Source organism: Brassica rapa, chromosome A02 (assembly GCF_000309985.2).
Source record: "Brassica rapa cultivar Chiifu-401-42 chromosome A02, CAAS_Brap_v3.01, whole genome shotgun sequence".
Lineage (NCBI taxonomy): Eukaryota > Viridiplantae > Streptophyta > Magnoliopsida > Brassicales > Brassicaceae > Brassica > Brassica rapa.
The window spans coordinates 17,807,274-17,835,031 of record NC_024796.2 but is presented as its reverse complement, the minus strand read 5'-3'; the positions used below and the strand labels follow the sequence as shown (position 1 = coordinate 17,835,031).

Genomic DNA, 27,758 nt, shown 5'->3' with positions numbered 1-27,758 from the left:
GGTTTGTAACTGTGGAAGAGATACTAGAGTTTAATCAAATCCCGCATGATCAATGTGTTCCTCTCATTGCCATCCCTTTCGGAGAAAGAGCAGCCGCATGGTAATATCAAGTCAAGACAACCCCTGCCCGCCTCAGCCACGCTGAAATCACTTCATGGAATCAATTGAAACAGGAGATGCAACAAAACTTTCTCCCGTATAACTACGACGAACTGATGTTTCAGAAATTCCAGAACTTACGACAAGGATCACGAACGGTTGATGAATACGCAACAGAATTCTTCAAGATGATCAATCGCTTCAAAATCCGGGATACCGAGCAACAACTGATCATGTGTTTTATTTGAGGGCTCCGACAACAAATTCAATATACATTGAATTTATTCCAAACCCAATCGATTTCAGAAGCTCACCAGCAAGCTATTACCATTGAGACACAGATTCGTGGTGGCTTCTCGGCTTGGGGATCCAATAGACAACTCCGTGCCAAAACAAACACTACCTCCTCAAGCATAACGAACGACTCGACAGTGACAAAGACAGAGATGGCTCTGTTACAATCGGCTGAAGAGTTGGGTGATGGCACCAATGATACCGGTAAAAACAAGGCAAAATTTTATTTTCCATATTGTAAAGGCTGGATTTGGTGTGACAACAACATTGTTGGTGAGAGTGGCGGCTGGTATCGCCGTTTTGCTGTCAAGATGACCGGACAGTTCATAACCGTCTAAGAGAGCCTGGATCTGAAAGCTCCATATGAAATAGTTGCTTGATGTGATCTTAGTAACATTAGACATGTTAACGTTAAGGATTGTTTGAGGATTGATCTCCACGGTATCAGCAGAAGTGAGAGACATAGTTTTGAAGAAATGGAAAAGAGGAGAAGAAGAAGAGGAATAAAGAGTGGCAGCTAGATTTTTAATAATGTTTGATACTATGTAAAAGTAATATGTTTCTTATATTCAAAGATGTGTACACAAGACAATATATATAGAGAAAGAGACTCAGGTTATGACTAAATACAAAATATTTCATAAGGAGATGAATAATGCAGAGAATATCGTTCTAATAATGACATGATATGTTATCCTTAATAATTCGAAGTCCAGTTAAGTCATTGATCTAGATCTGAATAGTTAGTTAAGATACTGATCTAGTATATTCTTGAAATTTTAAGATATTTGGATTATCTAATCTATTAATTTAGGGTCCTATTTTATCTACTATAAACAAGTCATAGTAAGACCACTTAAGAAATTAGTTAATATGACATATTATATTATTTAAATTAATGATAAAACAACTATAAATGAATTTTAATATAAAAAAATCTGTTGAGAAAAAATCTAACAAAATCTTATTAAAAATTTAAGTAGTTTTATAAAATAATACATTAATTAATTTCATAACTAATAATATAATATTATTACTAAGAACGTTAGTTAAAATTTTACTCTAAAACAAGAAAAAAAAATTCTATACTATTTTTTTATAAATTTATAATTATGTACTGTATTATATAAAAATATAAGTGATTAATGAATTAAATATGACAAAATTATATTAAATAGGTAAATTAACAAAATAAGTTTTAAAAAATTGTTTCATTAGATAAATTATCACTCATCATTAAAATGGTTTAAAATTCATAAACTATATAATATTTTTACTCAAAAATAAATTTATTAACATACGTTAAATTTTTATATCTACGACTATACAATATCTTTTATTTATTTTGAAACTCTCAACAATATATTGTTTAATAAAATTTATATACAAAAAATATAATGGTATATAATATGGATAATTTGAAAAGTTCCCTATTTGTGATTTGAAATTTGAAAAATATACCTTATTTTTTCTGAAAATTATACTTTCCTATATATGAAAAGACATTTTACCCTAATTTAATATAAAACTAAAAACTAAATTTGAAATTAATTATGTTTTTAAATAATCATATATTTGAAATAAACACATGTCACTGATTTAAGATAACAAATTGATAATTTCTGAAAGAATTTAAAATCTACATAACAGAATACACAAGTACGTTGTAAGCAAAAATTATAGTCATCATAATACACATAACCTTTCTAGCATTATATATTAGTTCAATAATTTATAATTTAATTTTTATTGTCGTACCTAAGTTTAATTTGTAAAACAAAAAAAAAAAGTCAAGACTCCAAAGAAGTTAATAAGATTTTTATATAATCATTTTTAGATAGAATTTTTCCACTATGTTCTTGTGGCGTTTCATGAAGACTGTTTGTTTATGTTGTTTTTTCTGAAATACGATACCAACAGTTATTGAGTGCTAGTTTTTATAGATATTAGTTTAATAAATGTTTTCCAATATATTTACGTAGATCACACTATAAATACATGAACAAACTGATATCATATTTGGAAATTGGAAATTGTATTGTTATGATGAATCATTCGTACGAAGAATGTTTCCGTACTTTCTAAATGTTGTAAGAAAATGTTATGCTCCATATTCAGGTCGTTTCTCAGTTCAACCTTAAATGTAAGTGTGTGGACTCGGTTAAGAAAACCTTTAATTTAATATTTTTATAATAAAGCAAAACTAGTTTTAGTAAAATATGATTTTCCCATCAATTTATAATCTAAATGCAATGAAACTGCTTGCAAATCAATCATCAGATATAGAATTTAAGATAATTGTAGTCTTTGACGTTGGACTTGGTCAGCAAAAACCTTTCTGTACGATCTCGTAATTTCATAAATTTTCAAAGAATGTTAACTTTTTTGTTTGTTTTAAGAATGTCAACTATTAATGCTCATAATCCTGTTTCTTTTGAAAATTAGGAATTTCCGTTACATCCCTTAAACTCTATTACCTATATATCATGTGCATGCAGTTCGATATTATAATGTCAAAATAGGTATACCATCCTGATGTATTTAGTTTTATCCAAATAAAACAATTCTTATATTTTTTAATAAACTAGAGTTCTACTCTTTAGTAGTTAAAAACAACTAACGAACAAAATTTATGAAAGAGCAAATCTCTTAGAAAATCTCCAGAAATATATTTATTTAAAGGTTTAGCAAAACTTGAAATTTAAGGTTTGATAGTGTTTCTATCCAAGATCAGAACTTTATATTAAACCTAAAATATTTTAAGTTTTACATTTTAGTTCTTAAAACTGATAAAAACTTATTAAAATATAATATTTTAAATAATATATATATATATATTCTACAAAACTATATTTTATAAAACTATTCATAAAATTATTCAATCTAAAGATGAAAGAACCATAAAAAGAATCCAATAACAATAAACAGCTTTCGATTAAGCCAAAATTATATGGACAATATTTTGGAGATTTGAATGATTTAAATCAAATTTTCATAAATTTAAGCACTTTAATATTTTAAATTTATATAAAATAATTAAACTGTAAAATTATGAAAATTTTATAAGATATAAAATTATAAGAACTAAAACGGATTTGAAAAGGTTGATAAAATTATTTAGAAGAAAGTTAAGTGTAGAAAGTTAAAAAATAAATATATGAACTTCAAAGAATAGGTTTTAAACTTTTTTTTTTTTACAACAAAAGGCTAAGAAATTAAAAGGATCCCTGATCCGAGAGCCCCCTCGGGAGAACGAAATCAACATAAACCATAGTAGATAGCGAAGTCCTAGCACCTCGTGCCAGCTCGTCTGCCAGTGTATTTTGCGCCCTTGGAATATGTTGGATAGAAAAGTTGAGAAAGAATTCCTTACATCGTAGAAACTTTAAAACATTAAACTTGATGTTTCAGTGTTCAAAATCTTGAAATTTAAAGTTTTAAGGGTTTTGGAGCACACAAAACTTTATATTTTAGTTTATAAAGTTTCTTTAGTGATGCTCTTAGATAGTACAAACACATTTACAAAAGAGCATATTTAAAAAAAAAATCATTAATAATGTTTAATTAAAAGAGAAAATGACTAAATTACTCCACATTCTAAAATCTTACTCTAACTCAGTCTTCAATTATAAACCTTAAAATCTAATTACTAAATTTAAAATTTAATATAAAATAAAATAAAATTAACTTTTAATTAGTGCTATTTTGAGATTATTTTTCCCTTGTGTATTATTTTTGATACTATTATATGGTATTTCTCTTTATTAAAATGTAAACCGGATTATATTTTGAGTTTCAGGTTAAAATCTTCAAATTACAAAAGAAAATGTACAATCAACTTATAGTAATAGTTTGTATTTACACTTATATGTCATAATTTAGATTCAAGTCCAATAAGATACATGTGTGCAGTGTGAATATATATATATGTGAGATCAGATTCGTACTTGCTAAATATACAACAACAAACAACAGAAAAATAAAGTGTGATACAAGAACTTGTAGGTGTTACAAAAATATAAAACAAGTATCTAACAATTCTAATTAATACTGAAAAGAACCTTAACTACGTCAACAAAGACATAGTTTGAAAGGGTACATTGAAAGGTACATTTACTTATATATGCACTTTATAATAATTATTTACTAAACCACTGGAATTATAGAATTAATTAACTTGGTTAAACTAAAATAAATCAGAATTTGAATTAGTCAGCATTTGACCTTCACCAATCATAACCATTATATACACACACACTCTGGAACTACTGTACATACTTGTTGACGAAGACCAATGACTATTCCAAGCTTTGAATTGGTCAAATGTTCAAACACATTCTTCACTCAATTCAGATCTAAAGCCTTTAAATTTCAAAAGAAAACGATCTTCATCTAACCACAACCCCAAAAGCTTACCTTTTTCTCCTCCTCAATCCTATAAATTCTTAATCTAAACCTTACCATAAGAAGCTAAAAGATAACCGTGTTTTATAAACATTACATTTCCTCCCCTTCTGTGTCAAGAAATCCTATATAAGGTACTGCTATTAACTATTTTTTCCGGTGATCGCTTCACCGGTAAGTATCCGGCAAGGGCTTCTTTGATCGGAAACATTGGCACCGACCAAATTACACTTTTGGTGAGATAATATGGATATGTCGAACTGGGAGCAGAAGAATTTGCTAAGTGAGCTGGTTCATGGGCTGAAGGCGGCAAAGCATCTCCAAGCTGAGCTCGGAACAGCTTCTTCTCCGCCACCACCATGGTTGTCTTCTTCTTCCTTATGTTTGACGACGGAGATGAGAGAAACCCTCCTACATCAGATCGTTTCTTCCTACGAGAAAGCTATTTTGATGCTAAACGGTTCCAACGTAGTACACAGTCAGACGGCGGAGATGGTAAATCTTGCGGCGAATCCTGTAGCTAACAACGGTAAAGTTCCAGAATCTCCGACTTCGATTAACGGAAGTCCGAGAAGTGAAGAGTTTATTGATGTTGGAGGATCGAAAGATTACAACTTGAGCTCTAAAAAGAGGTACAATTTTGAACCTGAGCATAATAGAAGAAAGAAAATAAGAGTTACAAGAATTACGAAACTTAATAAATAAATTCCATAATTTAATTAGAGATATGAAAAGTTAATTGAAATATTGCAGGAAGATGTTGCCAAAGTGGACAGAGCAAGTGAGAATTAGCCCAGAGAGAGGCTTAGAAGGACCTCATGAGGATGTCTTCAGCTGGAGAAAATATGGCCAGAAGGACATTTTAGGCGCCAAGTATCCAAGGTATCATCATCATCTTACGTCATCATTCATGTTATACATTTCATCAGCATCATGTAATGAAATTAAATCAGATACTCTGCTGTGTTTGTGTTGCAGGAGTTATTACAGATGTACATTTCGTAACACACAGAATTGTTGGGCCACGAAACAGGTCCAGAGATCGGACGATGATCCTACGATCTTCGATTTGACATACAAAGGAAAACACACTTGCTCACAGGGAATCCCACCTCGGGATAAGCCAGACACTACACCAAACACAACACTCATAAATTACCAAAATGACCTTCTCGCCAATCTCAGGACCAATCTTTCTGTCCGTACTACCAACGGGATCGAGAGCGACGGTTTCTCATTCCCAGTTACGCCACCTTTTTACTCGTACGAGTCCGATTTCGGCAACGGCGGTGGAACGTTCTGCGACATGGGAAATTATTCTCGTCCGTCGGATTTTACGGGATTGATCTCCACTAATACCTCTACAGGAAGTTCTCCAATTTTCGACGTGGATTTTCAGTTTGATCCAACGGCCGAGATTAACACTGGTCTCCACACATTTCTCCATGATTCGGTTTAACTTCAATTAGGGATTAAAATATTCTTTGAGATTATTAATATAGTTCAAAATAAGGATTATTACTGTTTGACAAAAGTAAAACATTTTCAACTATTTTTATTACACTAATGTATATCTAATTTTGTATCAAATTTTGGTTTAGTAATTGAGTAATTCGGTAACTATTTGGGATTGGATCAAGTTATTGAACATGTAAGAGCAACTAAGAGAAAGTGAGAATTCTCAAAATGATGAGAAGAAACAAACCCTAAAAAATTTAAACAGCAGAGTCATTTTAATTTGCAGATGTTAAATATGAGCAAACTTTAACATCTCTCATTTCTCTGCCCCTGAGTAAGTTAGTAGTATTCCTCAAATACGCAGGCTTATTGTACTCTTCCACTTTTTTCTTGTACGCTTCCATTAACTCCGCAACTTCTCCACTATAAACTTGCTTCTTTTCTTCATTGAGTTCCTGTCAGAATATTTAACCATAAAGTAACACATTAGTTTCATAATTAACAAACATTTACCATTAAAATTGGCATACACTTCGTTATATATATACACCTTCCAATTCAAGGAACTGTGTGCGGTAAGAATTGAGTTGTTGATCTCAGGATGCGCTTTTGACTAACTCTTTCTTGTATATGTGCCGTGAAAATTACTTTTACAAAACCACTAATAACACATTTCAGACTCGAAAATCATATTCAAATCTATTTGTTTTGTGTATTTCCAAGTTTAGTACCACTGTACCAGAAGAAAAAGAATGAAGAAGCAGGCTTCTTTGGTTTGTTAGGATTAACATTCTCTTTCTTTTTGTTCTTCGTCGTTTCTTTTTTCTTCTACAATAAACATGTTTTGTTAGTGAATGACATAACCCAAAACCTTTTCTTACTATTAGGCTTAGCTAAAGGGCATGTGAACTAACTTATAAACCTTTATGATGTTTTGATGAGGCCATAGAAAATGAGGTTCCAATTGTACTATGAGGCGCAACGACCCAATACGGAACTCGCGTCCTAAGAGAAGGACTCAACCAAGCCGTCCAAGCACTCATGGTTTAATTGAAGGTTAAAGATCAAAATGGCCAAACCAAAGAGGACCAAGACCAACCATACAATATGCAAGATGGTCCAAACATTTATTCTGCCAACTATCAAAAGGAAGATGGACTTACTATGTTTGCCATCTTCCCACATAAGTGAAACGTGCACCTTGAGCCGAGCCAACACTCTACACTTCACCATGTCCAGGTTCAATCTTGGCTCCACCAAAAAGGCTAGTCAACCTTCCCCAAATGTAAGACGCGTCTAAAGCAAGGCAAGGAAATATTTTCAGTACTTTGATTACTTGACTAACCGGTTTTTCTTTTTGTTTACTTAGTTGTTTTGTCTAAGTTCAATTCAAATAAAAAAGCATATGTTTAGCCTCGTTTTAGGTTCCATAAATGGAGTCTTTTGTATTGCATTTGATTCAGTTCCCTTTGAAGGTAAAACTGCATTGGATGAGTATATAAGTCCCATATGAGAAGTCTTGTATTTTTACCAAGAAATCAATAAAGAAGAACCTTTTTGCCGGCTAAGCAAAGAAACAGTCTTTTGAGTGTTTGTGAGAATCAATACTTGAGAATAACTCGACTTATCAAAGTTCAAATCCGTAGAACTTTGTGGCATCCTTGTTGCACTCAACTTCGTCCATTTCACCATCGACCAAGCTTGAGAGAATTAAACAACCAGCAAGCTTCATTTCACCACCATCCACCCGATCATCTTCTGCTCATGTTGAGAGTGCCACACATCCAGCAATCTTGATTATCTCTCTCCTGATCCTCGCTCTTTGGCCTTCGCCCATCACATCGCCTATTGACCGTCCAACCACCATCATATCAACCACCCATTATCCCTTCCACCATTCTATCATATTCATCCTCATTATTCTTATTTTTACTTTCTCTATCATCTCATTCCTATTTTTTTTCAGGTTTATATTGTTCGACCAACCTTCTTCCAACCTTTAACGACCACCATTTGGTCGACTAGAATAAAAACTTTGTTGACCCTAAGATCGAACGAGATTGCATGCCTACATCAGTTTGGTATCAAAGCCAGAAGGCTTCTGAAACAGGTTGATGTTGCAGTAAAATCAGTCATAACGACATAAACAGCTAAAATCATTCAAAAATGTATTGTCTACGAGAATGAACCGGAAATGTTGAGAAAATAATTTTGCATACACCATGCCAGCTTAAACAATGATGAATCAGAATAAACTTTTTATTCTTCTTCGTGGAAAGTTAATAAAGCATTTTCTATGCAGACAAGAATTATTTGAAAAAACATTCTCTCGAAATGATTTAACGAGAACATAAGAAAACTAAACAGTGTTTTATGAAAGTAAATTTGGCAAGTTTAGTTAGGCTAACAAAATTCGAACTCATAATAATCTAGCGAGTTTAGCTTAGGCAAACCAAATTATTTAGACTGAACTGATTTTGCTACAACAATGCTCTGTTTTCTCTAGTGTTTAGTATATTTACTCTTTTTTCTGTTAAGTTTGGTAGAGGCTGATCAATTTGTCCCATTTTAGGTGTGTCACCTTTGTAACATTTTTTATTGATAAGTAAATTACATTTCAGCAAAAAAAAGATTGAACTAATCTTATAATGGTTCCAATTAAAATAGTTTTAGTTGAGCTAATTTTCCATCACACATGTGAGCAAATTTTTATAATCTAATCTTACGTGGAATTGAGTCATATTTGACTTATCAATACGTGTATATTTTTAAACCAATCAAATTATAATGTTTATTTGTTCGTATTCTCAATTAATAGTATGATTATTAATCATTTTTGTTTCTGTTTTGTTTTTTTAATTAAAAGTTTCTTAAAAATAAGGAGAAGACCGCCCCACCTCTCTGCTGCGACCGCCCCACCTCTCTGCTGCAGTCTCGAATTTCTCTTATAGTTTTGGGCTATTGGATAGACCCAATGTAGCCCAGAAAAAGAAGGAAAAACATTTAATTAACAGTTTAATCATCCTTGGACGAGCATACACAAAAAGGCAAGGATTTAAGTTAATCTAAGACATTAAACAACAAATTAATCTGAACAATACTCAAATCAAATACTTACCCATAAACTAATGCGTATCGCATTCCCGCTTTTATTTCGTCTGGTTTTCAGAGCTTCGCTTTCTTCCGAACCAATCTGGGTAAGCTTTTCCTCTGCAAAAGTCTCTCTTTTTATATCTGGGTTTTGCATTTCGGTCCGAAGAAAATGTTGTTCATAGTTCCCCTTTCTTACCGATAAAGAAACTTTCTGGGTTTTTACATTTTCTCTGGAAAATTTCTTCTTTTGGGGTTCAGATTGTTGAGAAATTACTGTAAACCCTTTTGAGGTAAGAGGGGATCATATGTTGAGCTCTGTGAAAGAATCTAGATTTAGGGTTTTCAAGTAATTTCTGGGAACTAAAAATAAAAAGGAGTAAGCTTTTTGTTTGTGTTTGTGTTTGTGTTTGTGTTTGTTCCAGGTTAAGGTTTTAAATTCATGGCTGGAACATCGGACAAAGCAGGTAAGAACAGCAAAGGCGTGCGTTTGGCTACTGTGAAGGATGAATCCGCTTCTTCCTCCAAGGGAAACAGTTGTACGAAGATAGAGTACGAGATCCTCAAGGAGAATCACGAGACTCTGAAGGTGGATTACGAGAGTCTTCAGAAAAGGGTTAAGCTTGCAGAGGAGACATATGAGGTCATGAAGAAGCTGCTTCAGAGCAAAGGTGAGGGACTGGAGGTGACCAATGCCCGCTTGGTGGAGGATTGTGCGAGGGAGAGAAGCGACAAGGATAAGTATAGGAAAATGGAGAGTGAGAGAAAGGCCAAGATGGATGAGCTGAGGAAGAGAGAAGAGGAGCTTTTGATGGCGACTAGGAAAGGGAAAGAAGATTCCGCGGAACTGGAGAGCAAGTTTGTTGCATTAGCTGAGAGATTTTGCGTGGTTGAAGCAGATTGCTCATACTTGAAGTCGCTCTATGATGCTGAAGTTGCAGCTTCAGGGAACAATAATGCGAACAACGATGCTACAGGTATGTATATGTATGTCTCATAATAGTGTTTTTGAGTTGAGCTAGGCAATATCTTTTATCTTAAGAGGTCATTTTTTCTTTGATAGTGATAAGTGATCACAATGATCAATGCAAGAAGCAAGAAAGAGCTGTCACTAATCATCATTCACCGCCTTCCTCTGCTTCACCATCATCGTCATCTTCAGATGGCTATGACGTTGTGTTTAAGCTTCCAGCTAATTGGCCCGAGTGGGCAACCCCAAAAGGTCCCGGTGATGATTCCAGCAAGTCTTAGAAGAATGCAGAGAACACAGATTGAAAGCTAGCTAAGGGAAACTTCTTATTACATAATACAATCTCTCTTTCGAGGAACTATTGTTAAATTCGTAAGGAACTACAGGTGTTGACGCATTTTGAAACTAATCAAGAGAAAGCAAAAACGTTTTGGTGTCTAATAGCCAACACTACTTGTCTTAAGACGTGTCATTAGCATTTCATAAGTATGGATGAGTTTTCTTTTCTGCTGGAATACATGAAAACTATTGTAAACCCATACATCAATACAAATTGCACTTGTTCTATGTAAATCACGTCGAATAACAAGAAACAAAAACCGGGGGTTGAATCCCAGTTAAGTATTCGAACCACATAATCATAAAAATTCCATTTATGAAGTGTTTAGTTCCGGGAACTGCTGGCATTGAGGTTCTGGAAGAGCTCGGGAAGATGAGCGTTGGTGAGTTTGGTTCTCTTGCTGATCTCCTGCTTCTTCTTCTTCTGCTTGGGTTTATTCGATACACCTTGGATCTGCGCAGCAGCTCTCCTCTGCGCAGTGTTCATCACCGGCTTCAAACCAATCTTCTGCAGCTCCTTCTCCACGTCAAGAAGGTCGCTGGGAATGTCTATGTCCCGGAACAGAGACTTGAACTCGTCATCAACCTCAATCTGCCCTTTGAAGTCGTTTGGGTACGCAATGTCCTCTTGTGAATCAGCGTTTGACAGGAACCATATGTGTTTTGAAGCTTTCAGAGCCTGCACAATAAATATAACACACAAAGATAAAAAAATATTTTGGTTTAAAGAACCCAAAAGCATATACCTGTAGATCATCCATGACATTGGGGTAAGCGTCTTTGAGATCAACAGCCGCAATGCCAGCAGGATATTTCTTTATCAGCGAGAGAAGCTGGTTCTTGTCTTTGACATCATGCTTAGCCTGTGACATGACAAGGATTGTAAGAAACTTTTCAAAAGAGGAAGTACCGAATCAACCTTACCTTGTAAGAGAACCTCCTTCCGTCATAATAAACTTTGGGATTGTTCCTGAGACTATCAAAGACAGCTTTATTGGAAAGCATATCAACATAACACCTTTCGTTAATCTGCTCCGGTGTGAAGGCTTGTCTTGTCTCAAAGAGAAGCTCAATGACACGCTTGATTTGAGCACCGACAGGGCCTTTCCTGATGCTGTTGATAAACTGAAGACGCTCGGTGTCGTTGGAGAATTTGACAGGAGGAGTAGGCTTGAGGCTAGGGGCAGCAGGGACAGAGGAGGGCCTGGAAGGACCCGAAGGTGCTCGGGAAGCATTGATGCTGGAGAGTGTAGATTGGCATCTTTCTTGCTGTTTCTTGAATCTGTCTAGCTGTCCCTTTAGATCCATTACCCCTGTTTAGTGTTTACAGACAGAACATTAATTTTAGATTCAAAAGGACTTAGGTAGAAGCTATCTGATTTGAATCAAACGAAAACGGAAATCAAATCATTTGATCAAAACATGATGACTTTAATCAATATAAGTTGGATTTGAGGGTCGATTCGATTAGGTTACAAAAGATGAATATGAGAATAAATTTACACGATCGGATTAGTGATTAGATACAAACCTTTGGAGGAGAGAAGAATCAAAGAAGGATTAGAAAACGGAACCAGAGAGAGGATGATATGATAGGGGGAGCTTTGGTCTCTCGAATTTGAGAGAGAGAACGAGGGTGGTCTCTCCTCTCTTTCTTGATTTTTATTTACCCCATCAGACGTTTTCGTTTTTCTTATAACACAATAATAAAAAGAAATATACTTGTATCTTTCCTTTTCTTCTTCTTCTTTTCTTAAATTTAGTTTAATCGGACTTAGAAAATTAAATTATCGTATTCGCCCGTTGTTTACTCAAAAAAGTCAAATTCATTTTCTGTCCTAGAACATCTCCAAAAAAAAAAAAAACACTTTATTTTAAAATTTCTAAAATTTTATATTTAATATTGTTCTTCAAAATCAAAACTTCAAACTTAAATTCAAAATTATTTATATTTTATATTATAATCTTTATATTTGTCATAATTAATTTAAATTCATAAAACTTTTACTAGCACATATATAAATTATTACAATAATATTCATTAGTAAAATGTTATATAAAAATATAAAATTTTAAATAGAAATAACATAAGTAATATTAAATTTAAGAAAAATATCATAACATTCCACAAAATTATTGCAGTCATGCATATATGATTTTCTTGTGCATTTTGAAGTAAAAATGTTGAAAACGGGTGATATTAATACTTGTAAATACATTATATATGAAAAAGAAAGTAAAAGAGAAAAATAAATATTGTTAAACGACTTAACTTCTATCATTAATATTAATACTCATGAATACATTTAAATTAAATTTATTATACAAAGTCAAAGATTAAATTAAAATAATATATTTATTTATAGTAATATTTTAATACATATAAATTATAGAACGAATCAACATATTACAAATAAATATGAAATTTTCAAATTATATTATACATATATATATTAACCAACTATTACAATTAAGTATTTTGTATAACTTATATCTATATATATATGCATAAAGTTTCAAAGGACTATCATTGTTATATTTATTTATATAACTTGAATCGTCTAACACTTTAGTTTACATTTACTATTTGATCTCAAAACAACATATATTGAATTATACATAATCTTATTAAAATATGTTTACAAATCTAAGACCATAATTAAACTACATCAAAATAACAAAATTAATCAAAATCTTAAGCTGTACAACAAAAATATAAAGTTAAATCGGAAAAATAAATGTTATTTAATATATCCAAATAATAACCGAACAGTCGAGATATTATATATCCAAAATTATACGTCTAACTAAAATAATATAATATTATTTAAAACCATTCATATTGATTATAATATAAATAATAAAGTAATTAAAACTAAAATATTATAATCTATATTAAACAAAGTCCTTTTTGTTGTCAAAAAAAAAAAAAAAAAAAACAAAGTCCTTCTTTATCTAGTTGTCTTGTCGTTTCTTTAATTAACTGGAAGAATGTATCCCGTTTTGCTTCTTTCAATACTCTACAAACATACAACTTCAAATAACCCGTGACCACGTTGCGAAAATCCGATCTACGTCTCTCCAATCTTCCTGCGCCACAGCAAACCTGCGACCAACGATCTCCGGCAAAGATGAACGACGGAGAAGTTTCGAGGCAGATCCAGCAGATGGTGAGATTCATTCGCCAAGAGGCTGAGGAGAAGGCAAACGAGATCTCCGTCTCCGCTGAGGAAGTAAGCTTTCTCACTGCTCTCTTCCATTTCTCAGGATCTCTCTGTTTCAATCGAGATTCTGATGATCATTGGATCCGTTATGTGTAGGAATTCAACATCGAGAAACTGCAGCTAGTTGAGGCGGAGAAGAAGAAGATCAGGCAAGATTATGAGAAGAAGGAGAAGCAGGCTGATGTACGCAAGAAGATGTGAGTTTCATTTGATTGATCTTGATTTAGTCTTTAAGCTGGAGCGCCCTTATACAATGTTTATTGTTCAGCGATTACTCGATGCAGCTAAACGCGTCAAGGATCAAAGTTCTTCAAGCACAGGATGATATTGTCAATGCCATGAAAGACCAAGCAGCAAAGGATCTTCTCAACGTCTGTGGCGATGAGTATGCCTACAAACAGCTTCTCAAGGATCTCATTGTTCAGGTTCATACACTATCTAGTTGTTATCTTGTGTCTGATGGCAATCTCATTCTTGTCTCTTGAATTGTTGCAGTGTCTGCTTCGGTTGAAAGAACCTTCTGTGTTGTTGCGTTGTCGTGAAGAGGACTTGGGTTTAGTTGAATCTATTCTTGATGATGCAAAGGAGGAGTATGCTGGTAAAGCTAATGTTCATGCTCCAGAGGTTGCCGTTGACACAACCATATTCCTCCCCCCTCCTCCTACTTCTAGTGATCCTCATGGTCTCCACTGGTAAATTTCATTTCTATCATCTTTAAAGTAACTTTTGACTGTAGTGATTAGTTTAAGAAAAGGGACTTTTATGATGTAACTGATGTGTAATGTTGGAATTTGTTTTAATAGCTCTGGAGGTGTTGTGTTAGCTTCTCGTGATGGGAAAATAGTGTGCGAGAACACACTCGATGCGCGTCTTGATGTGGCATATCGTATGAAACTTCCAGTGGTACGAAAAGCAAATTCCATACCCACATAGTTTTTTTATTTTGCTTACTTACGATGGCTTTCATATCTTTCGACAGATCCGTAGGTCGTTGTTCGGCCAAGTTGCTGCGTAATGAATGAAAAGAGAGAGAGTGATGTGATTCAGACCGGTTTGTCTTTGGTTTTCCCACTTGGGAATGATTTCTCTTTGTTGTGATTCTTTTTATATTCTGCAAAAAGTTTACCTCGATGCTGAAAACCCATCAACTCTTTGTTTTCGTATGTATTTTTTTTTTTACATCCTTCCGGAGTCTTATCGTTGGCTATAAAAATAAATAAAGAAGTGAAAGACTTCTTTTGTTTTCTCTCTTTTGTTTTTGTTTTATTCTTCTAAAGTTCTATGCTTATATTTGTTGACTGACAGAGGAAGAAGTTGCGAAATCTGTTACTAATCTCAGTTGAACAAATGTTACAATAAATTTGACAAAGCTCACTGGAATTGAAATGAATAAAAAAAAACAATGGTCTGTACTTATCAAAGAAAAAAAAAAGAGAAATTCCCTCAGATGCCTTTTTTAGTTTATTTTCACAAAAATAGATTTCTGAAGAGTAAAATGATCAAAAGAGATTTTATTGAAGGGTAAATATGCATTTATACCCTTAAGGTAACTAATCTAAAACTTAGGATTTAGAGTTAAGGGTTTGGGTTTTGGGATGAATTAAAATTTTAAAAAATAAAAAATTAAAATTAAAATTTTCAAAATTAAAAAAAAAAACTATTTTGATCATTTTATTTTTTGAGAGCTATTTTGTGACAAAAACTTTAAAAGGACTATTTGAGAAAATTGCACAAAAAAAACAATGGTTTGTTCTCATCCAGAAATTGGTGAGTTGTTCAAATATTAAGAGTTTTTTTTTTGTAAACTTGAATATACATTTTTTCCTAACAAAATTGGTGAGTTGTTCAAATCGCAACCCTTTGAGCAAAAGAGTTGAGTATAACAAAAATGGTTATTCTATGGGATTAGGGTTTTGGTGAAACAACTACATTTGGAAATCTTAGAAGACAAGATTGAAATTTTGAAATACATTTTTGTATCAAGTAAACATAAGAAAATAACAACATTTTATTTGGTAAACTCGAGACTAAATGCCATAAATATTGTAGGCAACAATAACAGTACTGTTTAAAAAAAATACAATTTTTCAAAAAAAGAAAATAATGATGAATTCATTGTTCCTCTAATTTTTTACTCATGTTGAAAATTTTGTCAAATTTCTTACATGTAGGCCCCACTAAAATTCTTTCTTTTCCTCATGTTTAGATGAATTTATGAAGAAATTTATTCTTTCTAAATTTTGATGAGGAACAAGTGAATTTTTTTAAAAAGATTATTCATCGTCATTCCTCTTTTTATATTTATTTCCTCAAATAAAAATTTGTTCATTTATTTTTCCATTACTTTGATTCATTAAAGTGTCACTAATTGAAGTCTATCCATTTTTACAACTTAACTAGTTTCCTTATTATGAAGTGATTTAACACACCTACAACCGAATGTCCACCAACCCGACTAACGTTTGATCCAAGGTCCACCAACTCAACACACGCAACCCAAATGTCAATCCTACCAAAAACGCCCACCGATTCAACGGTTCATACGGTCGAAGAGCTCCTTCGTTTCTCCTCGCTCAGTCTTTCTTCTCGAAATTATTTCCATAAATTTGTTCATTCTCAGAATTATCTTTAAGAATTGTTTTCTGAGTTGTGAGAAAAAAAATGAAAGCTTTATGTGTTACAAAAAAATAAGAGAAAAATGAAAGCTGAACGTTCCTTGATATAGCACTTTGTGGCCTTGCTCACTAAACTGGGCACTTAATTTTGTTTCCTTATTTGGCTTGGTCAAAATTTACGATCAAAGATTTGACGAATTCTATCTATGATATGTTCTTTATATGATTTACATAGACCCGATTTTCTTTTTGTATAACCATGCAATGATAGTTAGTCAACTTGCCTTGTTTAGATCTCGCTTTGTCAGATAGCTGAATATTGCTTAATTGGATTCTCAATCCAAATCTTTCTCATTCCCTTGATGCTTCCTTGAGTGTTATTATCCATTAATACAATACCCACGTCGTACTCCTTCAAACAAGACTTCTTTGTCAGATTTACTATGGAATGAAGTATCCAAATCCATGATTCATTCCTTGAGTGTATCTTGACTGCTAATGGTTGCCTTGGTATAATCACAATGTTCGCTGGGTAGTTATTAACTTATGGACATTCTGCTTCCAACAGTCTTCCTTTCCACAAATAAAACAACATTCTTATCAAATCTTTGCTTTGAGTGAAACCTTCCCTTTCTTTTGGATCTTCATCTCTAGTTATTGGAGTTTCCATGACCATTATCTAGCCTCCTTTCTGTTTATCCGAATTATTCATCCTACAAACCTTCCGAAGTTGGTCTACTTCTATTAAGTATTCTTTTCTTCTTAAGTTCTGCTTGTTTGGAATTATCTGAAATTACAATTTTGTGTAAGGTAAGTGTTTCTTTCTCAGTCTAGCATTTGAGTGTGCGAACCAGTGGCTCATATACTTCTGGAACTCCTAACAATAGATGAATTGCTTGATCCTCATCTGATATGGTAATTTCGAGACTCTACAAGTCTGTAATTAGTTTTAGAAAAATGCCTACATTCTCCTACACTGTCCTCTTCCATTTTGTTGCAAGAGATTGTTTCTTCAACTGGATTATGTAGAGAAGATATGTAGAGAAGAGACTTGATTTGACATTATTCTTGCTTTTTACATTCCCAATGCAGTGGTTTTGTACATGAACTTCCTTAGAATAAAATCATGTATGCATGTTTCCAACAAGCTTCTTTCTCTGAGATTTGTGCCAGCCTTCTTTTGATCAACCGTTGCATCTAATTCTTATTTTTCCTTTCCAGATTTTGTCAAGACTATAAAGTCTTTCTTAAAACCAAAAGTAAACTTTGTATCTCTAATCGATCCGTATTTTGTTTTTCCACATCCCAAAGTCATTTTTACCATCAAATTTCTTCATCTCAAATCCTCCTAGAATTAATCTATTATATAATAGGAGAGTTTCTCTCCTCCTGATGCGACACGTCAGCAGTCTGTGGGTCCCACTTTTTAAAAGTGTGAAAAAATGTCAAATATGTGGTTTGAACCCGGGTTATTAAGCTATAAACACCCACAATTACACCACTGCACCAAAGGATACTTTGTACATTGATGGCCGAAACTAATATATATTATAAAGGTCGGAAACTAATATAATATTGTGGATCCCACCACTTTTTTTTTTAATTGATGGATAACGAATGGACTTCGATAAAAAGTGGGCTTTGGGCTTATTGATTTTCTGTTCATTAGGCTTTGTATATGCCCAAAGTGGTGATACGGACAAAGCTAAGAAGATTAGGAAAGCCCCCATCTTCACCATCTCCTTCGTCGCTTGCGATTCCCCTTCCGGCAATCAGCTATTATGGTCGATCTTTAAGGCTCTATGCACGTTTTGCGCCTACCAAACGCTTAGTTTCTCCTCTAACGCCATCAGAGCTCTCATATATATAGAATCCCTCGAGGTAAAAGCTCCATCTTGTCTCAAACTTTTCTTTCTCAGTTTTCCGATCGCTTTACTTTCTCACATTCGTCACGAAAATGACTTATCCAGCTCCTCCAGCCGCCGTTCCCTACTCAACCTTCAACTCTCTCCGCCTTGGAAGGTCCACTCAGTCCATTGTTGGTCGGCTCATCCGATTCTAGGATTCCAGGAACATTAACAAGAATGGAGAGTTTATGGGCATCACCATTCTCCTCCTTGAGGAACTGGTGATGATTGTTTCTAACTTATTTTTTATCACTTTAACTCTGCTTTGCTTATTCTTTGTTCATATATGAAACGTGTCTTCATCTTTTTGTTTTGGTTTTGTCTATGGGTTTTTTTATGAACAACTAATGATTTTTCTCTGTTTTTCTTACAGGATTCTGCGATCTACGGTTTCATCCCTGCAATCTCCAAACAAAACAGGAAAACTGAATGAATTATGTTTTTGGCAACCGAATCTAAAAGAAATAAAAGACATCTTACTTAACAAATTAAAACATTTTCTTTTGCAGATTCCGACGACGACGAAGCACCCAGGACCAACGACAATGGAATGATGCAGACGAGCCTAATAACTGATGTAAGTAAACTCCTCTTCAATAACGCATCACACTATTATCGCTCCTCAATCTCACAAACTTAAGCTCTAATCATGCCAGAGATCCCACAGGTGATGCTGTCCCGACGACGGAGAAAAAAAAAGAAGATAACCTAACGTTTTTTTTATTTTCAGTTTTTAAGTTCAAATCATGTTTTAGACATAGAGCCCAACATAATTTGAGCCCAAACATTTTAAACCCACAATTACTTTTTTTATAATGTAAAAACGTCAACCTTCGTTTGTGTTTTGTTAAACTATTTTAATCTTTATGTTTTGTTAAACTATTTCACACAGGAGACAGATCTCCTTAGAAGGGGAGCCACTCGCCACGATGCTTCCAGTTTCACCATTCTTGAAACTCTTATGAACCACAAAGCCAATATAAGAGCTCTGTTTTAATCCAACGGCTGGATTTTGTCACAGACCACCGCTAAGCCAGAAGAGGGAAGACAAGTGGAGTGCTGCGTTTTGGAAGATGGTTATTTGGAGTTTACAAGATGAAGATGGAACCCGTGACGAGGAAGACGAGGAGAAGTGTTACTTGGAATATCCTAACGTTGAGGATGTAGACAATGTGTGATCTTAGCGATGAAGATTAGTGTAGCTCTAATATATGCTACTACGGTCGTTGAGCTCCCTAACAAGTACTAGCAAACAATGTGTATTTTGAAAAAATAAAATAATTTTGTAGTGCAAGTAGTTTGAAACTTTGAGTATTTATTCAAACAACGGATATATACAGAGTTGATAACTTGATATGGACCCCCAAATAAGTTGGTGTTGCGCTGTCACAATATATGTCTTTTTAATTTCATATACCTGACGTAAGCTTATTCATCTTCTTCTCTTTCCCTTTCCGTTGTTTTACGCTCTCTGTTTCATGTTTAGGCATTTTTCACATTCTCTATATTTTACCTTAATTATACTTTTTGAATTTTCCTTCCGTTTTGGGAGATGTCTCTAACTTGAGTTAATCGTCAAAAGCTAGGATCAATTTTATTGTCTTATTTCCGATAAATTTTATTCTTTAATTTACACAAATCTTAAACAACACCAACATTCTGTAAATCATATCGTCCCACGAATATCCAAAGTAACCAGCCCCGCGCTTGCGCGGGGTCTCAGCACCTAGTGTTCTATAATTAGCTAGTACTTGCAATCAACATGGATTACTTTAATACCACTTGTTAATATTTTTAATTCTGATAAATATTTATATACGAACTTTGATATGAGGATGTTAGATGAATGAGAAAAGATACAAGAAATTTAATAATATAACTCTCATAAAATGGCTTTCATGTAGAAATCTTTTCCCACAATTTTCATCATCAAAAGAAAAATTGTCATGAACAAATATAAATATCACAAGACTATAAAGCAAAAAGTCTCTTAATTATTATCTCTCTTGATCTATCTTTTTGTTCTACTTATTTCAAGATGATTTGCCTTCTTTACAACGACCATTATTTATACTAAAGTCTTCCTGGGTTAATTCTTTTTTCTTATTGTTATAATGTTTTCACCGTAAGCGTGAAACTAATTATTTATTTGGCTTGGACTTGAATAAATAATAAAACCCACATGAAGCAAATAATCAAATAATATTATGCGAGGATTTCATTGGAAAGACACCAAAAATATTTGGAGTAGAGTACAATAGTTTGAGGATGGAATTTTTTTGTTACGACTTACGACCTAAAATGTTTAGTTGTTACGGTTTGATGCCGACATATTTTCACCCAATTCATTTGACCAATTTGTTTGTACTATATAATCTCAGTTTTCTGGTTGGAAATTTGTTGAATTCACTTAACTAAAAGTTTGAAAATAGAAGCACAAATACTTTATATTAACCAAGTACACATGCACTTTGTGGGCACTAAAAATGGCTATTCGATCCACTAGTGCATTACATCTTCTGAATCAAAACAAGAAAGAGCTCATAACAACTGCTTGTCAAGAGCTCGCTGAAAAATGCTAGCTAGTTAGGCTAGCGCAATGGCTTTCTCTGCTCTGATAGGGGCTTGCTTCTTCAAGCTCTTTCCAACCTATACAAAGTGATGTAGATTGGCACAATTGGTTAACTAGCTGACCTTCCAGCCGCCTTGAGTTTATTTGCATTTGGTTTAATATGGTACCAATAACAATAGTCATTTTCCAGTTTATTGACCACAGCCTATAGGAACCAGGCTATCTACCGCTTTTAACCATGTTTACATAAGATCATGAACTGATTACAAACAATAGCAGTTTAAAGCTTAGCCTCTCACAACAGCGACGCTGCACGGGGAAGTATGGGTTAAAGGAGTGGACATAGACTGATCCTATCTTTATGACTGGCAAGTCCATACCACAGCTAATATAGAAAATCTAAAAATCCCAGCAAACCCAAATTGATTTGAACACAAGTGGTTCTAAACTGATCATGTACTTAAAGATAGTAAAACTCAATGTTCAAGAAATCGCTAGGCGGTAACTATGCGCTTAAGAGAAGACTAGCGACTCCGAAGCTTAGACATAAACGAGTTATTGATATATTTTATATATGTTTTTAATTTATTTAAAATATTGAAGTTTTTGGGTGTATATAAAATTATCATGATAAATTATCAAAATTAAAAAATATACCAAAAAAAAAATCAGAAACATTTGTGATTTTTTACTAACACTATTGCTTAATTTAATAGATAAAGACTATTTTGGGATGTTGCGCCAGTTATGCATCCCAATATGAGAGTCAGCGATCTCATTAATCAGGCAGCGAAGAATTGGGATGTTGGACTTTTGGAAAATTATGTCAATCTTGATGACATACCGCTCATATGAAGTTTGGCCATTAGCTCAGCTCATCGTCGTGATACCTAATGCTGGAGCTACATAAGGAATGACCAATATACGGTTAAATCTGGATATTGGGTGGCCCAAAACTTATTAAAGACGGAGGAAGAGAAGGGGATCTTAGAGCCGAGTATCACCAAGCTTCAAGCCTTTTCTTCGAAGTCAAAAGCACCTACGAAGATATGCCATCTTATATGGCAGTTGTTAACTGGTCATGTGGCAGTAACAAGGAACTTAGCTAGACTCAATATAAGATGCGATAATTACTGCCCAAGATGCGGAGATTTAAAAGAATCTGTAACCCACACCATTTTTGAATGCCCGCCAGCTCTACAACTTTGGTCTTTATCAGCAACTCCAACAAGTCTAGATGTATTTCCAGTATCAAGTGTCTACACAAATATTGACTCTCTTTTTTGGAGGAAAAACAATATTATTGAGCCGGAACAAGACATGGACCATTTTTCTTGGATAATCTGGTATATCTGGAAGGCTATGAATGATAAACTGTTCAGGGGGATAGATAGAGAAACTTTGGAGTTAGTTTGATATGCAGAAAGTGAATGTCAGGCCTGGTTTGATGCGAACGAAGTGGTACAACCAGTGGAACAAGATAACAATATGGAGAATCCCCAAGTCATAAGCTTGAGTAATATATGCTTGTTAGATGGATCTTGGACCGCCTCTGCCAATTATAGTGGATGTGGGTGGGTTTGGATGGACAGTAGTGGGAAGACTCAGCTCATGGGGATAAGAAATTTCACTCGACGCGAATCAGCCTTACATTCGGAAGTAGAAGCACTGCGGTGGACGATGGAGAATATGCTTCAGTACTCAACATGTCAGAGCTTTGGGACAGACTGTAAGGAGCTGATTGCAATGTTAAAGGAGCCTCATGCTTGGCCAAGCTTTGCGACGGAATTGGAGAAGATAGAGACGCTACATATATGCTTCCTCGATTTCAACATCACTCATGTTCCACGAGCGCGCAATCAAATTTCAGATTTTTTTTTAGCTAAGACTGCTAGATCCTTCTATAAGGAGTTAAATTTTTTTGGTTGTTCTATTCCGGTCTGGTTATCCAGGCCACCTCAAGTTTGAGTAATAGAATAGCTGTTTGATGTAAAAAAATAATAAATAAAGACTATCTTACATCGATTTAATACGTTTTAAATGATTTAAATCGTATAAATCAGATTTTTAGAAAATCACGTATAAAAGGACCGAGTTGCCGTAGACCAATTTTTAGAACAATGGTAAAATTCTGAAGAAAACCAAACCAAAACGGACTGAGCACCCATAATCAATCGTTTGATGTTTTTTTTTTGAGTAATTGGCGTAGATACACCCAGAAACCCATGTAATTTGCCATATAACCTTGTTTCTTTTTAATATTTTTAATGACTATAATACCCTTATCTCTATATCTCTCTTCTCCCTTTTATGTGTTCTAATCTCTTTATCTCTCGTACAAATTCTTCAAATCATCTTCTAATTCAATATGAAACTTTATTTTTTTATATTCTGATTCTTTTGACACTCATAATGCTAATCTTATTATCTCACCCCAATTCCAATGTTTCCAATTTCGAATCACAATCAACTTTAAGATAATATATACGTTAGTAGGTATTTTATTACTTACCTGCTATTATTTAGATTTTAATGGATTCTTAATCGATACATGAAGTGTTAGCTGTTAGCCTGTTACAAATAGATTTGGAACTATTTAATAGATAACTAATTAATTGTTAATAGTTTCATTAACTGATATATGATTTGTTAGTCGATACATTTGTTTGATACATAGATTGTTAGATGATACTGAAATTATTAGCGGATATGTTAGTTCGTATGTAGATTGTTACCTGCTATGTAAATATATTACTTGTTTTCGACAAAGCATAAGGGCATTTTCGTCCGCACAGTATCAAAAGGTTACTCCTTTTTGAGTTATCCATAATTATGGGTATTCAGCAAATTTGGATCTTAATCGGGGATATTCCACATATTGTCTTTTTTTTTTTCCAGATTGACAAAAAAAAGTTTTTTTTTCCCAAACAAACTGGAAAGGAAAGGATTTTGTTTTATATTTGTTTGGGCTTAAGAATGTAATGGATTTAAGTGTAGCGGAGCTAAAAGCCCAAATAGAAAGAGAGATATTTGTGCTTTCCATTTTTTTGTTGTTCTTACTTCCCGAGGATTCTTTTTCTTCTCAGCTTCTAAGTTCCGAATCTGCCACGATTGTCTGAGAGACAAGACTCCACAAGACAAGAGATACTCCCTGTAATCGGATCGAAGCTTTCAAGGTTAGATAACACTTGCGCTTGTTTCTTTCTGAGTTTCTGTTTCTTCGAGATTGTATGCGCGCAAGGTGTTTGTTCATTTGCCGAAACGAAGTTACTATCGAAATATGCATCGTTGATATTACTTCACGAATTGAACTAAAAATTGTCAATCTATGGTGCAATCTGACTGTGACCCCCCAAAGGATTCTGTATATCTCCTTTGTTAGAAAACAATTGAAAAGAAACTTTGTCTTCTCCAACAGATAACAAATAATCCAGTTTGTAACTAGGAGTTGTTTTGCTTAGAGGTTTTGGGTCGAGAAGATTCTTTTAGGACATGCGTTTGATTATCTCTGCTTCTGATTTAGTTTTGTTTCTAAATGAAAATTTCCATGCTTACCAAATTGAGGGTTTTGTTTCAGTGCAGAGATAGATTGGCGTATGAATGGCGTTGAGGCACTTAGGCAAGAAGGTAATCATTCATTCGTGCAAAAAGATTATAGCTTTCCATTTCATATTTTTTTTCTGGCATTTGCTTAAACTTTACTTAATTTTAGTGGTCAAACAACTCTTTTTTTCTCCATGGGATATGTCGTAGTTATGTATGATGTTGGATTCTTGGTTCTCGATCTGTTTCTCTTTATTCATTGCCACATTAAAGCCTACGAGTATGTGTTTATCCATGGATGAACGTGAAGGGTGTTTTAGTCAGTTCATTGTCTAAGCTACTCCTTTTTCAAACTGTTGGTTGAAGATTTAAGTGATTTTCTTGTACATTTCGGTCTCATTTTTATTAGCGTTTTCACATATGTTTACGGATGTATTTACAGGGCATTGAAACCTCTTTTAAAAGAGGTTTGGTTCTTCCGCGGGTACCAGCATCTACAGAGAGACATATTTCCTCTACGTTTTCCAAAAGCACTTCTGAAAGTGTTGCTTTCTCATTCGCTCGGTACATTAATGGTAAGCACAGTGAAAAGGATGGTTACAAGATTTCCTTTTAACGTTGTTGAAAATGGATAAAGACCACTTTTATTCATGTTTTAGGGTTCGGGTTCAGCTCGCCTAACCATGAATCTTTCCCAACCTTAACATCCATAAGGTATTAACCATTCGCCTACACTTTTTAATCCTTCTCTCTTATATATTATTCTATAGAAATGTTCACTGTCCTGTGTTTTTTGAGCAGCAGGTGCTTTCATGCAAGCCGAGAAACACTGGCGAGAAGAAAAGAGGATCCTGATCGTCAGCTGAGCCATCGTGAGCTCAAGAAGCAGACTGTGAAAACGAAAGGAAAGTTCTCAAAACGGGAGAAGAAAACTGATAAGCCACCCGTTGAAGCTCCTTATGTGCCTCCCAGGCTACAAAGATTGGCAAAGGGATTGGCTGAGAAAACAGTCGACGTGTTTGAAGGCATGACCTTACTTGAATTCTCCAAGCGTACTGGTGAGTCATTGGCGGTTTTGCAGAGCATTCTCCTCAATGTTGGGGAAACTGTTGGTTCCGAGTTCGACGCAATCAGCATAGATGTCGCCGAGCTTCTTGCAATGGTAATAAAGTGATTCGACCTCTAGCGCCAAGGTCATGGATTTTTCAGGGGCAAATTCATGTTAAGATCTTCTTCTTTTGCAGGAAATAGGGATCAATGTAAAGAGACAGCACACTACAGAAGGATCGCAGATCCTCCCAAGGCCTCCGGTTGTAACGGTAATGGGCCATGTCGATCATGGAAAGACCTCTCTGTTAGACGCTTTAAGAAACACCTCCGTGGCGGCAAAAGAAGCAGGTGGGATCACTCAGCACGTGGGTGCGTTCGTGGTGGGCATGCCGGACTCCGGCACTTCAATCACCTTCCTAGACACGCCTGGTCACGCCGCTTTCAGTGAGATGCGTGCTCGGGGAGCTGCTGTTACTGATATAGTTGTCTTGGTGGTTGCTGCTGATGATGGTGTAATGCCACAGACGCTCGAGGCCATCGCGCACGCTAGGTCGGCGAATGTTCCGATTGTGGTTGCGATTAATAAATGCGATAAGCCGGGAGCTAATCCGGAAAGAGTCAAGAACCAGCTCGCCGCTGAGGGGATAGAGCTTGAGGATATTGGAGGGAACGTTCAGGTTGTTGAGGTGTCTGCGATGAAGAGTACAGGGCTAGACAAGTTGGAAGAAGCTCTGCTTCTTGAAGCAGTGGATATGGACCTCAAGGCACGTGTGGAAGGACCAGCTCAGGCATATGTGGTGGAGGCTCGTCTAGACAAAGGCCGTGGACCGTTAGCAACCATTATTGTAAAGGCTGGGACTTTGGTGAGTGGTCATCACGTAGTCATTGGGTCTCAGTGGGGAAGACTCAGGGCTATCCGGGACATGGCCGGTAAGCAAACGGACCGAGCAACACCAGCGATGCCTGTTGAGATTGAAGGGCTTAAGGGTCTTCCGATGGCTGGTGACGATGTCATTGTGGTGGAGTCAGAGGAAAGAGCGAAGATGCTTAGTGAAGGGCGGAAAAGGAAATATGAAAGAGATCGGTTGTTGAAAGCAGAGGAAGCTAGAGTAGCTGAAGCAGAGAAGAAAGAAGCCGAGTCTGAAGAAGGGTTTATTCGAGTTGAGTTACCCATAATAGTGAAGTCTGACGTGCAAGGAACTGCACAGGCTGTTGCTGACGCGCTAAGAACGTTAAATAGCCCACAGGTGCTTAAATATAAAACCTATCTGTTTTGGTGGTTGTTGATTATTGGCTCTATGTGTTTGTGATTGTTTTCTTATGGTTTTTGTTTGGATAGGTTTTTGTGAACATTGTTCATAGTGGAGTAGGAGCAGTGTCTCATTCTGATTTAGAAAGGGCACAAGCTTGCGGCGCGTGTATCGTTGCCTTTAACGTCAAGGGTGGAGGTTCCGGTAATCTTTCCGCGGCTCAAGCCAGCGTCAAGGTATATGGTTTATGTTCTTGCTTTGGCATTTTTATTGTGGAGAGCGCTTTAACGTTGTAACCAATGGTGATCTGATCTCTTAGGTATTCCATCACCGTGTGATATACCATCTGCTCGAAGACATAGGGAAGTTGATCGTAGAGAAAGCACCGGGGGTATCGGAGCTGGAGGTGGCTGGTGAAGCTGAAGTTCTCAGCATTTTCAAGGTGTTGGGAAAGAGGAGAAGTGAGGAAGATGGAGTGAGCATAGCTGGTTGCAAAGTGATGGATGGTCGGGTGTGTAGAAGCGGGATGATGAGGCTGTTAAGGAGTGGGGAAGTGTTGTTTGAAGGGTCGTGTGCGTCGCTGAAACGGGAGAAACAAGACGTGGAACAGGTAGGGAAAGGGAACGAGTGTGGGCTTGTGATGGGAGAGTGGAATGATTTTAGAGTTGGAGATGTGATTCAGTGCATGGAGGCAGTCATTAGGAAACCTAAGTTCGTTTCCTCTGAGAGTGGAGCTGTGAGAATCGAGTGCTGAAAATCTTTAAACCCTTGTCAATTCAATTAGGGATCTTACCCTGATAATAATTTTGTTGTTGTTACAGGAAGTTTCATACATTTCAAATTTTTTGACGAGCAATTTGTAATGAAAATTACTCGAAACCAACAAACTCCATCATTTACTAACTACAAGTTACTAATATATCAAATGTAACTTGAAAAAGCG

At 35.1% G+C, this 27,758-nt stretch overlaps 5 protein-coding genes across 9 annotated transcripts; 4 read left to right on the top strand and 1 right to left on the bottom strand.

Moving 5' to 3' along the window:
* The first annotated feature begins 1,678 nt into the window (after positions 1–1,678).
* On the top strand, positions 1,679–6,425 carry LOC103853537 (probable WRKY transcription factor 41). The gene is made up of 3 exons (XM_009130442.3): positions 1,679–5,429; positions 5,551–5,679; positions 5,776–6,425. The coding sequence occupies exons 1-3, from the start codon at positions 5,044–5,046 to the stop codon at positions 6,254–6,256; spliced, it is 996 nt and encodes a 331-aa protein (XP_009128690.1). The 5' UTR covers positions 1,679–5,043; the 3' UTR covers positions 6,257–6,425.
* Positions 6,426–6,930: 505 nt separating this feature from the next.
* Positions 6,931–10,901, top strand: LOC103853536. Of its 2 annotated transcripts, none has more exons than XM_009130440.3 (4): positions 6,931–9,452; positions 9,771–10,322; positions 10,409–10,775; positions 10,809–10,901. In XM_009130440.3, the coding sequence occupies exons 2-3, from the start codon at positions 9,788–9,790 to the stop codon at positions 10,594–10,596; spliced, it is 723 nt and encodes a 240-aa protein (XP_009128688.1). In that variant the 5' UTR covers positions 6,931–9,452; positions 9,771–9,787; the 3' UTR covers positions 10,597–10,775; positions 10,809–10,901. The 2 variants fall into 2 exon arrangements, with proteins under 2 accessions (XP_009128688.1, XP_009128689.1); XM_009130441.3 differs by having other exon boundaries at positions 9,444–9,638.
* Positions 10,794–12,387, bottom strand: LOC103853535 (transcription initiation factor IIE subunit beta). 2 transcript variants are annotated; one of them, XM_033284817.1, is made up of 4 exons: positions 12,186–12,387; positions 11,579–11,967; positions 11,401–11,517; positions 10,794–11,351 (listed from the first exon to the last, which is right to left on the bottom strand). In XM_033284817.1, the coding sequence occupies exons 2-4, from the start codon at positions 11,960–11,962 to the stop codon at positions 10,980–10,982; spliced, it is 873 nt and encodes a 290-aa protein (XP_033140708.1). In that variant the 5' UTR covers positions 11,963–11,967; positions 12,186–12,387; the 3' UTR covers positions 10,794–10,979. The 2 variants fall into 2 exon arrangements, with proteins under 2 accessions (XP_033140708.1, XP_009128687.1); XM_009130439.3 differs by having other exon boundaries at positions 10,809–11,333.
* Positions 12,388–13,624: 1,237 nt separating this feature from the next.
* Positions 13,625–15,128, top strand: LOC103853534 (V-type proton ATPase subunit E1). The gene is made up of 6 exons (XM_009130438.3): positions 13,625–13,887; positions 13,975–14,075; positions 14,147–14,303; positions 14,374–14,570; positions 14,682–14,781; positions 14,858–15,128. Exons 1-6 carry the CDS (start codon positions 13,786–13,788, stop codon positions 14,891–14,893), a joined length of 693 nt encoding a protein of 230 aa, XP_009128686.1. The 5' UTR covers positions 13,625–13,785; the 3' UTR covers positions 14,894–15,128.
* Positions 15,129–23,957: 8,829 nt separating this feature from the next.
* LOC103853533 (translation initiation factor IF-2) lies at positions 23,958–27,758 on the top strand. 3 transcript variants are annotated; one of them, XM_009130437.3, is made up of 8 exons: positions 23,958–24,148; positions 24,550–24,599; positions 24,958–25,090; positions 25,175–25,229; positions 25,320–25,677; positions 25,760–26,812; positions 26,905–27,051; positions 27,135–27,758. In XM_009130437.3, the coding sequence occupies exons 2-8, from the start codon at positions 24,573–24,575 to the stop codon at positions 27,567–27,569; spliced, it is 2,208 nt and encodes a 735-aa protein (XP_009128685.1). In that variant the 5' UTR covers positions 23,958–24,148; positions 24,550–24,572; the 3' UTR covers positions 27,570–27,758. The 3 variants fall into 3 exon arrangements, with proteins under 3 accessions (XP_009128685.1, XP_009128682.1, XP_009128684.1); XM_009130434.3 differs by having other exon boundaries at positions 25,317–25,677; XM_009130436.3 differs by having other exon boundaries at positions 24,012–24,148; positions 24,555–24,599; positions 25,317–25,677.

Bases quoted from the DNA above. Each gene is read 5' to 3' on its own strand.
- LOC103853537 (XM_009130442.3), top strand. From the start codon at position 5,044: ATGGATATGTCGAACTGGGAGCAGAAGAATTTGCTAAGTGAGCTGGTT. The intron at 5,430-5,550 runs GTACAATTTTGA...GAAATATTGCAG, and splicing joins AACTTGAGCTCTAAAAAGAG to GAAGATGTTGCCAAAGTGGA. The intron at 5,680-5,775 runs GTATCATCATCA...TTTGTGTTGCAG, and splicing joins TTAGGCGCCAAGTATCCAAG to GAGTTATTACAGATGTACAT.
- LOC103853536 (XM_009130440.3), top strand. From the start codon at position 9,788: ATGGCTGGAACATCGGACAAAGCAGGTAAGAACAGCAAAGGCGTGCGT. The intron at 10,323-10,408 runs GTATGTATATGT...TTTCTTTGATAG, and splicing joins TGCGAACAACGATGCTACAG to TGATAAGTGATCACAATGAT.
- LOC103853535 (XM_033284817.1), bottom strand. From the start codon at position 11,962: ATGGATCTAAAGGGACAGCTAGACAGATTCAAGAAACAGCAAGAAAGA. The intron at 11,518-11,578 runs GTAAGGTTGATT...GTCATGTCACAG, and splicing joins GAAGGAGGTTCTCTTACAAG to GCTAAGCATGATGTCAAAGA. The intron at 11,352-11,400 runs GTATATGCTTTT...TTATCTTTGTGT, and splicing joins ATGTCATGGATGATCTACAG to GTTATATTTATTGTGCAGGC.
- LOC103853534 (XM_009130438.3), top strand. From the start codon at position 13,786: ATGAACGACGGAGAAGTTTCGAGGCAGATCCAGCAGATGGTGAGATTC. The intron at 13,888-13,974 runs GTAAGCTTTCTC...CGTTATGTGTAG, and splicing joins TCTCCGTCTCCGCTGAGGAA to GAATTCAACATCGAGAAACT. The intron at 14,571-14,681 runs GTAAATTTCATT...TTGTTTTAATAG, and splicing joins GATCCTCATGGTCTCCACTG to CTCTGGAGGTGTTGTGTTAG.
- LOC103853533 (XM_009130434.3), top strand. From the start codon at position 24,573: ATGGCGTTGAGGCACTTAGGCAAGAAG. The intron at 25,230-25,316 runs GTATTAACCATT...TTTTTTGAGCAG, and splicing joins CCAACCTTAACATCCATAAG to CAGGTGCTTTCATGCAAGCC. The intron at 25,678-25,759 runs GTAATAAAGTGA...CTTCTTTTGCAG, and splicing joins TCGCCGAGCTTCTTGCAATG to GAAATAGGGATCAATGTAAA.